This window comes from Anser cygnoides, chromosome 10, assembly GCF_040182565.1.
Source record: "Anser cygnoides isolate HZ-2024a breed goose chromosome 10, Taihu_goose_T2T_genome, whole genome shotgun sequence".
Classification (NCBI taxonomy): domain Eukaryota; kingdom Metazoa; phylum Chordata; class Aves; order Anseriformes; family Anatidae; genus Anser; species Anser cygnoides.
The window spans coordinates 4,156,722-4,171,526 of record NC_089882.1 but is presented as its reverse complement, the minus strand read 5'-3'; the positions used below and the strand labels follow the sequence as shown (position 1 = coordinate 4,171,526).

At 42.9% G+C, this 14,805-nt stretch overlaps 1 protein-coding gene across 11 annotated transcripts in view; it reads left to right on the top strand.

Moving 5' to 3' along the window:
* The window catches only part of ITPR1 (inositol 1,4,5-trisphosphate receptor type 1), a 169,987-nt gene that overhangs the window by 5,057 nt on the left and 150,125 nt on the right, over positions 1–14,805 (top strand). For 6 of the 11 annotated variants that reach the window (XM_067003328.1, XM_067003326.1, XM_067003334.1 and 3 more), the window contains 2 exons: positions 7,446–7,553; positions 11,343–11,413. In XM_067003328.1, the coding sequence (XP_066859429.1) occupies positions 7,462–7,553; positions 11,343–11,413 (163 nt within the window). In that variant the 5' untranslated portion in view covers positions 7,446–7,461. Of the gene's footprint in view, positions 1–7,445; positions 7,554–8,035; positions 8,804–11,342; positions 11,414–14,805 lie in introns of those variants that run through there. The other 5 variants (XM_067003325.1, XM_067003329.1, XM_067003327.1 and 2 more) reach the window with 2 other exon arrangements.

Here is a 14,805-nt window from a genome sequence, read left to right as displayed (position 1 = left end):
GCTGTATGAGATACCCCTGTCACAGCGTAACTTCTGCCTGGCGCGTTGTTACGGGTGCTTGACGTGAATTTTCTGAGTACAGCAGGGCTCTTAGCCCGCCTGGTTGCACTGCACAACCAAAAAAGAGGTGCTCTTTCTGAGAAGGGATGCCACGTACATTTGCTTACTTGTGTGGAGGATTTTTGTAGGTTTAAGGTAGCAAGAGGAGTTACTTCATCTGTTTCTACTTTTTTTTAAGCTGAGTTTCCTTGCACCTATTAAATAGTAATTTCTGAGTAACTTTGTCATTAGTATGGTAACTAAATAAATTCTTCATCTGTGCAGTGGCAAATAGTGTGAATAGAACATAATTAACTTGGCCGTCATCTTGCTGAACGAATTCACTTGTCTCTTCCAACTTTCTTCAAGAATAGGGGGAAACGTATGCTTGATTAGATGTGCAGAGAGACCGAGTTTCCTCCAGGGAGAAGAGAGGCGGAGTGGGCTGGTGGATGGGGATTTGGGAGACCTGGATTCAAATCTAGGCGCTGAGGCTGACCCGCTGCGTGTCCTTGGGAAAGTCACAGCGTGGAGCTGCTTCCTCCTCCCCGCCTCTCACATCCCCCCCGACTGTTCAGACTGCGCGCTGTAGAAAAACCTGCTGCATTACCAGCGGTGGGAGGAAAGTCATTTCTCTGAGAAGGTGCATTTCTCCTCTTTAATCTAACGGTTCATCGGAGGAAAATCTGCCTGCAGATAGCAGGCTGCTGGACATGAAAGGTTGCAGTTAAATGGAAAACAAGATCATGTGGTAGATAAAACACACCATGCTGATTTTTTTTTTCAAGTGTGTTATCTCTAAAATGTAGCTACATGCGCATAAAAGTAACGGTGCAGAGCCCTGTCGAAACTGAACGCGATTCCTGAGCGGTTCCCCCCAAAAGCGTGCGAGGGCGAGCAGCGCGAGGATGCCGACGCTCGAGGCGGTGTGGCAGGACGTACCCTCTGCCGTTGTCGTGCTCCACGAGCCAAACAGCCTCGGCGTTTAGGAAATGCAGAACTTCTCTCTGCTGTTCACATAGCACTCAGCTGAGGAGTTGAATGCTCCTGGGCTGCTCTGCGCGGTGCAGGGCACCTGTCCCAGCCGCCAGGCGCCTGCCGCCTGCGCTCCGCTGCCCCAAATCCCTGGGATTTGTCTTCCCGTGGCGGTGTGCGCGTGCACAAATTGCTCCTTTTAGGTTTGCTCAGTCAGAAGCTTTGAAAATGGCAGTGCTTCATCCTGCAGCCCCAGAAGAGCGATTATTCACTAGATGATCTTTTAAATGGGGCACTTCCTCCTTGCTTGGGCTGTTTTAATGGAATTCATATGAATCTTTCTCACAGCCCTCAGGGAAGAAACCTTCTTTTTTATTGAAATAAGGATGGAAAACATCACTTTTTTTTTTCGGTTTTCATGAAGATAGCCGCACCTGTAAAAACAGATACCAGATGCTGGGGGAGGGCAGACTGTCCGAAACACATGGAAACCATTAGAAAAGTGTTCACTGAGAGGTACGCTGGATCAAGACTAAAGGGCCAAATTTTTGATCACATCTTGTTGTAAAATTTTGATTTACAGATGTGTTGAAGTACCTGACTTTAAATTAAGTTTCGTGAGTTAGGGTGCATTTTAAAGAGGATAGCCTGCTTGGCCTAATTCAGAAATATTATGGACCCAGTTCTACTCAGTTCAAACAGTTTGACGTACGTTGTCTTCTGGGTTCCTTGTTGGTGAAGTCTTCCAGTATGGTTACTGGTATCTGCTAATTTATGGATGCTTCTTCATAAGCACGACAATAGTTTATGCCATTAAGCAGCCCTTTGTTTGCTTTTTGTTGTCTCTACTCTTAAAAATCTGATCTCTTTTCTGTTAAAAACCAAACCAGAATTAATCTTTTGCTGCGAAGCTTCCTGTCTGCAGGAACAAAGTCTAAGCAGTTAAGCACAGTTTGAGATTCGATTCTTGCCTAAACAATCTAAATAGTGAAAAAGACTTGGATAAAGTGCTGCCCCAGTTTCTGGAACGGTACATATAAAATATAAAATTGACGGTCTCTATTTAATTGAGCAATAAACCACAGTGAAAATATGATAATAGAGAACTGAGTACATCGTGGGACTACAGGGCACAGCAAGGAGCTTTCTTGCTCTAAATAAACATTGTTAGAATGATCTTAAAAAGATTAAGTTATTCATCTCCCAGTTGCTGGAAATCAAGCCATCAGTGATAGGACTTATTTGGTCTCATTTATTTTACAAATAGGATTTGCAGTCGTAGGTTAAAGTATTAAAATCCCACACAAAGCAGACACGTGGGACAAGATATCAGCAAAATAGCTTCAAATTCTTTGAAAAGCCTTTCAGTGTTAAATTGCTTGAGATGAGGAATAGCATATTGCAAAAATCTGGTTACAAACAGTTCCCGTAAGGAGGAACTTCAAAAGGGGGCCTTGACTCTGTTATTCAAGGAAAGCAAACTTTCAGCGTTGCTCTGAAGCCTGTTTTTTCTAACTGAGCATCAAGATCTAGATGAGTGATGGGAGGAATTAGTGTGATATGTTTACCAAGCAGTTGTATTTCCTATTCTGTGATCTTCAAAAAGCAGATGTCTCATTAAGGTATGTGATATCTAACAGTCAGTTTGATTTCTAAGCATTTTCACTGTTAATTCTGCTTTAACTACCGTTACAAAATGTGTTTTCATGCGAAAATGGGTTGAAGCCTCTGAAGTGAATTTTAGTGACTATCAAACTTTTACTGGCTTGCTCAAGGTCCTGAGGCTAAGCACATGATCTGCTTGTGCCCTGAAATGTGGTTGAGTCCTTTCAATCATCCTGAAAGCCAGTGGGGACGTTATAGTGAGGGAGGGTTGGGACAGGAATGCAAGGTGCTTGTGGAGAAGGGCTTTGTAGGAACCCTTTCCAAGTGCTTGTTTTCCATTTCAGATTGGCTCTCCTCATGAGCTTTTGCTGTTGGCAGTGCAGCTTGTTTTGAGGCTATGCACAAGATAATCTATAAGAAAACGATCAGAAATGAACCTGTAATTATTGCAGTCCTGTTCAGTCAGAAGAGCAGACTTGAGGTCTTGTGATGCAGATTTGTGTGCACCGAGGCAGCACAGAGCAGTAGGGGAAAGGCAAGCGCTAAAACTCCTGAGGGAACGGACAGTTTGCTTTGCTTTAATTCGCTGCCTGGATTTAGCTATGCGTTTTCAGATCCAGGCCCATACAGCAAAGCTACAGATAGGCAAAATGACTTCTAGAGAAGTGCTTCGCAGTTCTCATGAAATTCATCAGGTTTCCATAGTTATTATTTGGGGTATTTCCTTAAACAGAGACTTTATTTTCCTGTGCACATAAACTGTATATAAAGCACATTTAAAGATGTGCTAACATTTATATAGATAATATACATGATGAAGTAATCACCAACGTAATCAAAAGAATTCAAGCTGTCAAGGCTTAAAAAAACATCATAGGAAGTGTTAATCTTTCAGGTCTTTTTTATGCGTATGGATAAATACAGTCAGCTTCTCCATGTAACGGTTTACGCTTAGTTCATGTTTCCTTTCTCATCTTAAAAATCGGTAAGTTTCTCTTTGTCAAAATTTGTTCTTTTCCCACTTAGCTGAAGAATCATTGTTTCTTTTAAGAACGCATGTTGCTGCTGTCAACATTGCTGCCCCTGAGGTAAACCCCAAGTACTTGTTTGGAGAACCCTGACTCTGCTTGTGTGCTAGTATTGCCGCGCTGCTATTGTTTCCTTATCTTCAGTTTTTTTTCAAGTACTTCTACCTGGAAAGGATTTTGTTTCCCCCAGCGTTGAAGAGGGAGAGTACCACCGCTCCAGCGCGGCCGTGGTGCAGCAGGAACATGGTGGGTTTCCTGCAGAGCTCCTCTCGTGAGGATGCGAGAACAGCGTCACAGCTCGGGCTGTGCGCTGCGACGACTGCACGCCTTCCGTCAGGTCCTCCCCGTCCTCTCCTTCAGTAGTAATCAATTGCTCTTGGCACAGGCATATCTAAAATAAATAAATTGCAGAGTAATGGCCGTATTTATCTATTGAGCACAATTGTTTTTTGAGCAGAGAGATTATGCTTTTAGCTGTGCAAGCCAGCTACTGATTGTGTGCGTAAGAGTCCTCCTTCCCTGGGCGTCCAGGGGATTTCTGGTGGCCATCTCGTGCGTTCAGCTGCCACGGCAGCGCCCCTTCCTGGACGAGGAGACCTGCGGGACAATTTGGGTCCTGGTGCCCAGGAGGGAGCCTGCTTTCCCTCGTGTATGAGGAGATCTGCAGGACGATTTGGGTCCGGGTGCGCAGGAGGGAACCTGCTCTCAAGTCCGTGAGGCCCACCTGTGCTGTGGGCATGGGATAAATGTGCCAGGGTTGGCAGGTCAAGGCTAATGGTTGGACTTCATGATCTCAGAGGTCTTTTCCAACCTAAATAATTCTCTGGTTATCTTCTGTGATCTTCAGTGGCTCAGCTTTCCTAGTCAAATGAGGGAAGTAATCCGTGGTAGCTGATCATTTGAAGGGTTTAATGCAAAGAGTTGGTTAATCAGCAGACAAATTGTGTTAGGTGTCCCAAGCCTTTTGTGAGGAGATGAGGAAAGCCTCTATGAACTAAGCAAGAGTGGTTTAGAAATTATTCTCTTCACTCGTAAACCTTCTGAGTTGTGAGGCCTGTTGGGCCGTCGAGTCCCTCGCTCCATCTGCGTGGGCAGCATGTTCCTGAGCACGGGCCAACCTCAGGAACGGTGTCTTTAAAGCCAAATGTCAAGTGGACTGGCTTCGGGTATTCGGTTATTAAAGTATGTGATAGACACAGACAGTGTTTGTCGTGTCCTTTTGGAGCATGGGCAAGCGTTAGGACAGCCCTCCTGGCAGCCGGATACTGACCGTTGCTGACCATGATATTACTGGAAATGTCAATAAATTGCAGAACTGCTTATTTTAGATGTTAAACAATCATCATGCACAATACATTGTATGTCTGGAGCTTCCTAGGTAAAGAAAATAATGTTAAAAGAGGCTACATTGTGAAAAGTAATTTGTATGATGTAGAAATTGGATTGCCCATCCTTAGGCCTGGTCTTGATCAGTGGCCTGGGATATCAGTCTTTTTGCCAAGAAAAAAAATCTTCTTCTTCTGTAATGGAAGTCAATAATTTTGACCTCCACATTCTCTTGGGAACAGCTGTGGTGAACATCTGCCTCTTCTAAAGGCAAATGATGTAGTCCAGTAAAGTAGTTCCCCATAAAAGGGATACTGTATGTGTAATTGTAGAATGGGAGAGTTTAGGATCAGAAATACCTTGTGCGTGTAGTAATACCTCAGTGCTCTGCAGCCCCGAAATTCCAAAGCACCAAAAATGAGTGCCAGAGTAGACTTGGTCTCCACCAGAAGTATCTACGTTCCTTCTGGATTTAGTTGCTCGTTGCTTTGGGCTGTATGAATTTAAGGCATTTTTAACTTGGAGGGCCTGAAAACTTCATACGTAAAGTTTGTCGTTAACCTCCAAGTCAGGAAATGAGGAGAGCTGTATTTCTGGTGATGCTAATTCAGTCCCTCTGCATATTTCTATGTGTTTTCTAGCATATATCTTAAAATAGGTAGTGCTGTTTTTCTGTCCCCTTACCAAGAGGGAAAAGAAACAAGACTATGTAAGGTACGCAGTGGCTGAAGGACTTGGCGCTAAGCAAGCGACCTGAAGCCATGTTCCTTGCTCCTGTGGGCACACAGATAGGGTTCCGGAGGAACTGAGACTTCTCCCCCTGCATATGAATGCGGCCTGCTATCTTCTGCTTTTTTTTTTTCTGAACTTGATTTTAATTGTGCAAGTGACACAGTGACATGCAGGCATGAGAACGTCTGTAATGGGCTTTGACTTAGTAATCGCTGTGTGATGACTGCCACCAGTACTCGGGGCAGGGAGGGGAGGGAGCTGTTTGCAGCTTTACAGGAGAGCAGCTTGGCCTTGGCTTTTGCTCACGCTGTGATACCTGCAGGGTGTTACCAACATTAACTTTTAAATCTCCAAGAATCTGACCTTGCTGATCTCCAGCCTTGCTTAATAAACTCGATCCTTACATTTTTGGTAAACAAGATAATGTTCAATGAAAGGGAAGATCTGTCCCACGTACAATGTCAGGGCTGTGTGCTATAATGAACATAATTTCCTGCTGCTTAATTCTCCCAGTGAAAGACCATTTAAAGTTGATTTTGGTGTGTCGTGCTAGATGTCAGGGTGAAAATGTTTTCAATTATTTTCCCCTAAATGCAAGATTCTGATCCTGGGCAAGGCTGCCTTTCGGAGCGTGTCACCAGCCTGCGGGAAGGAGCAGCTTGGAGCAGCCACGTTACTGCCTGCTGTTTGAAACCTCCTGCACAGAAAGCTATTCCAGCGTTTTGAAGTTGGTGATCAAAAACCACGGCTTAGGAGGATCTCCAAGAAACCAGTAAATGGCTTTTAGAAAGACATCTTTGAAAATCTGTTTGGTTGGGATTCTTTTTATCAGGGCTCCTGTTGTTTGTCTCTTTCTTTGTTGCTGTGACAGATAGAAACTTGCTTGTCTATATTTGTTTAAATGACAGGTACGTCTTGTATCAGTCAGTCCAGGATTTGGGGCTTTAAAGAAAATAAAGGTAGCTCTTAATACTGTAGAAGCTGACAGCACTAAGTGGCTGTCCCTTCTGTGTTACATTTAGGCTTTTTTTTTTTTAAACGGGATTGAAGTATTCCTCATTTCACAGGGATTTGGCTTCTTGATGCGTCATTTAAAGAATCCGTCTCTGAAAAATCTTAATCCTTACCTTTTTACATGCAAAATCTGTTGTCAGGCATCTTCAGTGGGTCTTCACGTAATGCCAGCTTTGAGACAGCAGCTCGGAGCGGGTGGCTCACCCCGGCGCTCACGTAGCTGATGGAAGCTATTCCGAGTCGTGTCGGTATTCTACATGTCGATTCCTGGGGGAGCTGTTTCCGCACACCAGGGGACCTTTAAATGTGCTCATACCTACCTTTGATTTTGGCAGAAGTGTTTAGGCAGAGAAAAGTGTTGTACTTTAGATGGTACAAATAATGCGCCTTAATTTAAGGCACTCCTCTTCCCTCCTCCCCTCTCAGATGGGATGAAGGAGGCCAGCACGCCTGGTATGAGATTCTGTGAACATCTGTGGGGATGAATATGGCTCCAGTGAAACAATCCCGCACTGAGCAGGATGCCAGGAGCTTGTTGTTTTCCTTAGTTTGTTTTTCTAAGCAAGCATTTTGCCATGCCGTGTTTTCCTCGATACCTGAAATTGCAGGGCAAGAACTCGTTGAGTTTTGCAAACAAACACGAAGGGTGCTGTTGTTGTAACCTCCAGTAGCTTGCATGGAGAAATCCTTCTGCCTAATAAATAATGTTTTGCTTTATTTTTCTAGGGGCACTAAGCCGGAGATGACTGACAAGATGTCGAGCTTCCTTCATATTGGAGATATTTGTTCTCTCTATGCAGAGGGCTCAACAAATGGATTTATTAGCACTTTGGGGTAAGGACAGCTGTTCTCTTGTACCGAAACATCCGGAAGAAGGGCTGCCAGAGCTCAATTAGCTATCTCGAACCTGACTCCCAGGAAATACTGGGTAAAACAAAGTAGCTTTCTGTACAGATCTGGCCCTAAATTTAAAAATGGCCTGAAATTAATATGGCAAGTTAGATTTTGGGGAAGATGGAGAGTGTATCAATGAATGTGCTGTGGTTTTAATGTAGTTGGTGGGGAGGAAGAAGCAGCTTGCCGCGGTCAAGCTGTGGGGAGAGGGAATGAATACAAGAAAATGATTTTCATGTTGTCTGTCCCGTGTCCATCCGTGTGTCCTGTCCTGTTCTCTCCTGCCCACCCCGCCCCTAGCCAGGAATGAATAGGCCTCAGTGCAATCTGCTGATTGGGGAAAAAAAGAAAAACGATAGTGATGTAAGTAGGTGGTTTAAAAAAAAAAAAAAAAAAAAAAAAACTTGAGCCAAACCATTCATAAACCACTAACTTACCACTGTGGCTAGTTCTGTCTTGTCTTGCAGTATTTGAGGTTTCTCATACAAACAAAATTGTACTTCTTCAGTCAAAGGAGAACACTTTGAATCTGCAGCTTGCCGATGGCCAGCACCGCCAGAGCTGCAGTGGGAGCCGTGCCCTGCCAGCTCCTGTCCCTGGCGTGCTGCCTCGCAGAGCTGCTTTGTGTTTCCTTCTGCAACCACGTCAGGCTAGGTGCTCTGTAGGAGAGAACCTCTCAGGCAGTAAGAAGTGAATGCCACTCTGTTAAACAAAAAGTAGCCCTTCACTTAGGACGAGGAAGACTTTGCAGAGAAAGCACAGAACTGAAATGCAGCCCTGACAGAAGGGACAGGGTATGTTTTATTCTGCTCAACTGCTGCTTAGGAGAAATCTCTCAGAACATCAGAAGCTGGCAGTGGAGCCACGTACTGAGTTTGAAGACCTTCCAGGGGGCTGGATGAGAAGCTAAAAGAGCACATCTGCCACCTCGTTTCAAAGCAGTGGGAAATTAGGGGGAGGGAAATAGTGTGGCATATTGCTCTGGTACTTCAATACTGAATGAATAGCAAAGAAGCAACCAGGAAGCTTGATGATGTGGTGAGTGGGCATACACACAACGTGCTCTTTCTCATTTCCAGTAGCCGTAAGGGCCTCAGGGTGGGTACAGTGACAGCAAATTTTTTGATGCCTACTGTCCAGATGCATCTGATAAATGGATCTCCCAAGCAGGGTACAAAGACAGCATCCTGGTAAGTCTTTCAGCAGGAAACAGTGGGCTGAAATCTCATCAGTGACTCCAAACTAACTTGTAGGTTTAGTCCTCTAGCTATTAGGAATCTGGAAAATAAGGGGGCAGAGAGGAAGCAGACACTGAAGATGCACCATGATCTATTATAGGAAAGAGAAGAAAATATGGGATGCTGCCAGAAAGGAAAGAAGGTATGATAAAAGCAAGGGATGTAGTAAGTAGGGTTGGTTGAATAGTATTTGGCAAATGTATTTGACAAATTTCCCAAAGGTACTCGTCAAATATGACATGCACACTCTGCAGTATTCGATCAGCTGTGTTGTAACTGGCCAAATACTATCTGCTGAAAACTGGCAAAACAAACTGAGCGGTACGATACATTTGGCTTTTTTTTTTATTCCTAGTATTGAAGCAAGTTTGGCAGTAGATAATTCCAGAACAAATAGAAAGTTATGTTATGTTTAATCCCATGCGGTGCATGATGAACATTATGCAGTGGCTGTGGCTTTTGATGGCATTGCTGAGCAGATATTTTTCACCATGGGTAGTCCTTTCAGACATTGCAGGCCCTAAGCACATCTATTTTTTTTAGGCTTGATGAGATGTTCTGATGGCAGGTCTAAATATCCCTTAGTATTAAAGGCATCCTTGTTGATTTGATTTGCAGTGTTTTAAGGTAACTGTATTATATAATGGCCGCACATCTTCTGAGCCTAATTTAAGCCAGAAATCCCAATTGCTATGTGAAACATGAAATGCATTATCATCTTAATAAGCCTTCGTAATCAAATTAGCTTTGTCCCATATTTAATTTAGTCTTTGTCCTGGAGAAAATTAAAGAAGCAAAGGAAAGATTTGGTGTAATTGTACTCTATACCATGTGGAGTTCTGACAGTCTTATGTCATAACAATGTGTAATGACTTGTTCATGTGGTTAATGAAGGTTGAGAAACAGATACCACTATATATTCTAATGTCATTTTAGCCAAGTAACTCTCTTTGAAGAGTGTTCCTATTTAATATTTGTATGACACGACTGTTGCTTAATTGTGACTTTGCTCTTGCTGTTTCCCAAACTCAGTGCTGTCATCACTGTGATTACTGGTGTACTATATGGCCTCCTTTGGGCTTTGCACCCTGTAAAATTATTTTCTTAGTAATTTGGGAAGTTCCTCTTACTTTCTATTTAATATCAGGATAAGAGAGAGCATTTGCACTGAGGTTAACTGTGTGGGGGATTATCAGAATAACCCATTTGGCTTTTAATAATTTTGACCATTTGTTTGCTAGAAGCAGGTGTTTCAGTGAGATCAGGTATTACTAGTATTATTCTTGTTGGAGCACATACATGTTTGTTTAATACTGAACAGGGAGAAAATCCATGGGGAAAAAGTAACTTACTGTGAATGTTTGCATTTGCAAATTTTAGATGCATAGAACTGTTGATCCACTTAGTCTCTCTGATCTCTTAATTTTTATGCACTTCATAATTTTCCATAATTGTTGTCTCAAGATGCTCCCTGCATGTAACCAGCCTCTGCAAGGAACAACTCTCATATTCTAGGTTTCAATCTCTTTCTCAAGTTGATTCTGCATGAGAATGGACATCTCTACCCTTTAAGACCTTGGAGTTTTACTTTCTACTTTCGTGTAGAAAGCCTCTTTGACAGATTGGTTTTAAGGGGCCAAATTGTATAATTTTAAGATCAATTCAGAACCTGCAAGATATTTGGTTACAGTTGCATTTTTTGCTATTTAGAAATAGCGTTTGGTAAAAGAGCAATTCCCTGTAGGTACAAAGCATGCTAAGGGCAGAGCAGTGGTGACAAGTGCATCTTAAATGCTTTATTTATTCTGTGGGCTTTGAGTTCACCCACAGGGTCTTTTGCCAATGTGTATTCACAGGAGAAGCTCTGTGCCGGCATTTCCTATTGAAATCTCTTGGGTTCACTATCCAATTCACGTCCTTTCTGGTAAAACAGGAGGAGGTTAGTTTGCTCTCATGGCTTTGCTTGTGTTGACGACTGGTAAGCAGGAGGGTGTATTTGTGCCTTCCTGTCTTGTGGGAATCAGTTTGCATTGTGGCAGTTGATGCTTCTGCCTTTTTTGATACTTGAAGGGGTCATAGGATTGGTGTCCAATTTATGCAGTCGTCATATTTTCCTGTTCTCTGTCCTTTACTATGAACACAATTGCAACATTATTTAAATCTGTCCAAGAGGCAATAATTGTTTTAAGGCTGTCTCTCACCTAACTAGAATATGGGCTGTTCTGTCTGCACCTCAAGGAGGGGACATAAAGAAGATGCAGCATACAGGAGCAGTGACTTATTTATTGTCCCACCTATCCAGGAGCATAGCTCTGGGCAACAGTAAAAATTAGCTGCATGCTTCTTAGAAAGATTTGGCATTTGGGGAATGTCTTTTGCTGAAGTGGCCACTCAGATAAAATATTGCAAATAAAACACTTAGGTTTTGCTAACGAGGATATAAGCAGCTGCAAAGGAAAAGAATCTCACTTTATTTCTTGTTTCTTTGCAGCCTTGTGGATGATCGGTGTGTTGTACAGCCAGAAGCAGGTGATCTTAACAACCCACCCAAAAAGTTCAGAGGTAAGTTTACGAGACAGCTTTTTACCCTTCTGGGTGGAAGAAGCCCTTTATTTTGTGTAAACTACTTTTGAGCACCTCACTTTCTACAGAATATTTTAGTGGCATCCTTCTTCCACAAAGGCCGACTCACGAGGAAAGAAAAAGTACGTATGTATGAACATCTGTGAATTGTGCTGTGGGACTTAAAGGAAGGCTTTGTGAAGGGCAGTTGCAAACTGAGGCTGGCTTTCAGATATGTCCAACCAGGATGTCCCTGCAAGTCTCATTTCTTTTTCTCCGAGCGTGGTTTGGTTACTATCCATACGCGCCATTTAGTTACCCAGTACCAAACCTGTTTCTGAGAAGAGGAAAACGGAAAGGAGCAAATGTTTGTTGCAACTGTTGTTGTTCAATCTCATCCATTGTTAGCTAAGCTTGAGTTTGCCTTCTTTATCCCAGGAAACTTACGCTTAGTGTAAGAAATTAACTGCTCCTTCTTTGTGGAGTTTGGCTAGGTCTGATTAAGAAAAAAATTAAGGAGGCAGAGAAGCGCTAATTAATTGGGATATTGCTTGGAAAAATCTTGGTTTCTTTCTTTCACCCCTTGGTCGTGTCTTTTACCCAAAGGATAGCTCAGCCCAAATATTCTTAAAATTTGGTATACCTTTTATTGCTGTTCTCAGATGTGGCAGTTACTAATTATCTCTTTGCTGGATGAATCTTGTTTCTTTGGTTATGCTTCGGTTTTCTCAGGGGCCTAGAATTGCCATAATTCTACTCAAATTTGGCTAGATTGCCCTTGAAAATTGTGTATCTTCTGTGCTGCTGTTTTTGTTTGCATTTGTTTGGGTTTTGTTTCTGTGGTTGTTTTGGTTTGGTGTTTTTCCCATGACATGAGGATGTCTCCTGTAATTAAACTTTTAAAAATGTTACCGAAGTCTGTGAGTTCTTAGTGTTTTTTCCCCATTTTACTGGAAAACTGATAGCTGGTGATTTGGATATTGAACAGCAACCTGGAAAAGCTTTTAGAATTGACTGTTAAGCTCTCCAGAACAAGAACGATGGTATTACCTATCAGTGCTCTAGTTCAAGTAATTCTTGACAGTAAAGTCAAACAAAGGAATAAACCTGGATTTGACTGAGACTACTGGGTATAGAAGAGATTGGGGGTGGAGGTGGAGGAGAAAGAGGCAGGGAAAAAAGGAGAGAGAAACAATTATTTCTAGCACAGTTTAGGAACTGCAAGTACTAAGAAACATTTGCCTGACATGAAACATTGTGGTTGGACATTATAAAAGTTCTCATATTAGTTAAAATTTATACATGGGGAAAGAATGGTATGAACATTTTCCAACCTTTGCAGTTACTTCACTAAAGCTTTCATGAGGAAGTTTATGCTTAACGGTAAATGGCAGCAAAAGTCATAAAAGTTTAGCAGGCACGTCAGTTGTTTATACGCATGCTTTTTAACTGTGGTCTAAGATAAAATGCTTTCCACAATAGATAGTCAGAAGAAACAATAATGAAATCTATCTCACCATCTTCAACACAAATAGAAAATATTCCTTTTTTAATGAAGCAAAGGCGCCCCGATACTTGCCTGGGGTGTTGCCCAGGAAGTCCCTGGCAATGTCGGGAACTACAGCCATGTCTCTTCAATCGTGGGGTTTTAATGGCACCTTCCAAAAATACCCTCCTTGCGAGTGGAACACAGAGTCTTCCCTAAGGTGTATTTATCCAAACAACGTCGTTTACTTCTGGGTTACAAAGCAACAGTGGGCATCTGGTGAATGTAATTCACTACTCCCAATATTTAGTTCTGTCATACTTGAGACTTCGTTTTAATTGCTCTGGGCAGTGCCACAGGTAGAGCAGACCATAGCACAAGGTCTGGTTTTACCGCAGCAGCGTGTGGAAATGTTATAGCAGCCAATGAATTTTGTAAGCGGTGTCCATGCTTGCTCAGTGATTTCTCACAGTCCACGCTAGCCATCGCAGCTGATGGGGAGTGGTAGTGGAGCTGCTCTGACTGCAGTTTGAGGAGTGTGAGCTTGGTTTTAATTCAGATCGGTGCGAAATGCTGACGAGTAACTGAGAAGTAACTTCTGAAGATCTTATTAGAGCGGGACCAAAATTAATCAGATGTCAGTGACTTACATTGTAGCTTTGAAAAGACACAGTACTGGAAAAATGCCTCCATGCTCTAACCTGGTTTATATCTATGAGAGAATTCTCTTTCAAATGAACTGTGCGTTAAGCTGTCCAGATGCAGGTCGGTCACATCCAAAGTCACCTTCTGCGGGGAACCCTGATAGTGGCTTCATGGCCCCTCCAGAGGGTCTCACTTCAGGTAGTATTTTTAAAAAATAATGCTAAACTTCTCTGAACAGATCTTGGGCAGATGTAAAACTGTTGTAAATATGATCGTCATGCGTCATGTGGTAAGGGATATTTAGAAGCGAGATTTTCTGCTTCGAGATGCATGCATCACTCTTAGAAAATTCAGTGTGAAACTAAAGTGTGTCTATCCAGCAGAAGAATGAATCCATCCTGCCTTTTCGTAGCCATGGATGTTTCAGGTTTTAAAAAGTCTTGTTGCCTAGGCTACACTTAATCAGTTGCATCTCATGCCAGCAGCAGGGCCCTGGGCTACTGCCTGGTGGTTTTTCTTTTCTTCCTACTTCAGGCCCTAGAAATGCAGCAGAGCTGCTGTGCACAGAGTGGTGATATATGTGCACCAGCCCTCCACCTGAAGAGCCTGTACCAAAGGCAAGGCAGTTGACAGTAACACTTCGGGAGCGTACGCTGTCGCTGAGCTCTGATAACCTGCCTGCAGTGCGCAGACAGTCCCGGCCTGGGGAGCCTCTTCCTAAAAGCAAGCACTTTGCTGCTGAAACGGGTTGGTTTATGTTAGTAAGTCACTCCTTTAAAAAAATGTTAGCTTCAAGCTGTCCCAAAGAAAACTTGGTGAGGGAAGCTTGGTTTGTGCCTGGATAAGCTGAATTGAACAGGAGGATTTGCAGCAGCACAACTGGAGTCGGAGATGGGAGCGATAGAGCAGTCTCTACCACTTTCAGTCTGCTCGGAGGAAAGCATACAGAGGTATTTTAAGGACACGAAGGCTTGTTTTGTTGATAAAGTTGTGGAAAAAATAGTCTGACATTAATCTGGTCGTGCTGGAGCACTGAAAGGGAAGAAATGCAAGAGGGGGCTGAGAGGAAGGTGGGATAGAGTTCAGGTAAGATTTGGGGTGCAGGGTAGAAGTACAAATAAAAAAAAATGAAAGCAAAAAGAAACAGAGGTCATGATAGATGGAAAGAACTGAAGTGCCAGAGCTTGAAGGTAGTAGTAGTAGGTCTGTAGAGCTCCAAAGAAAGTTATTAGTCCAGCCCACTCAAATCACAACGATCGCT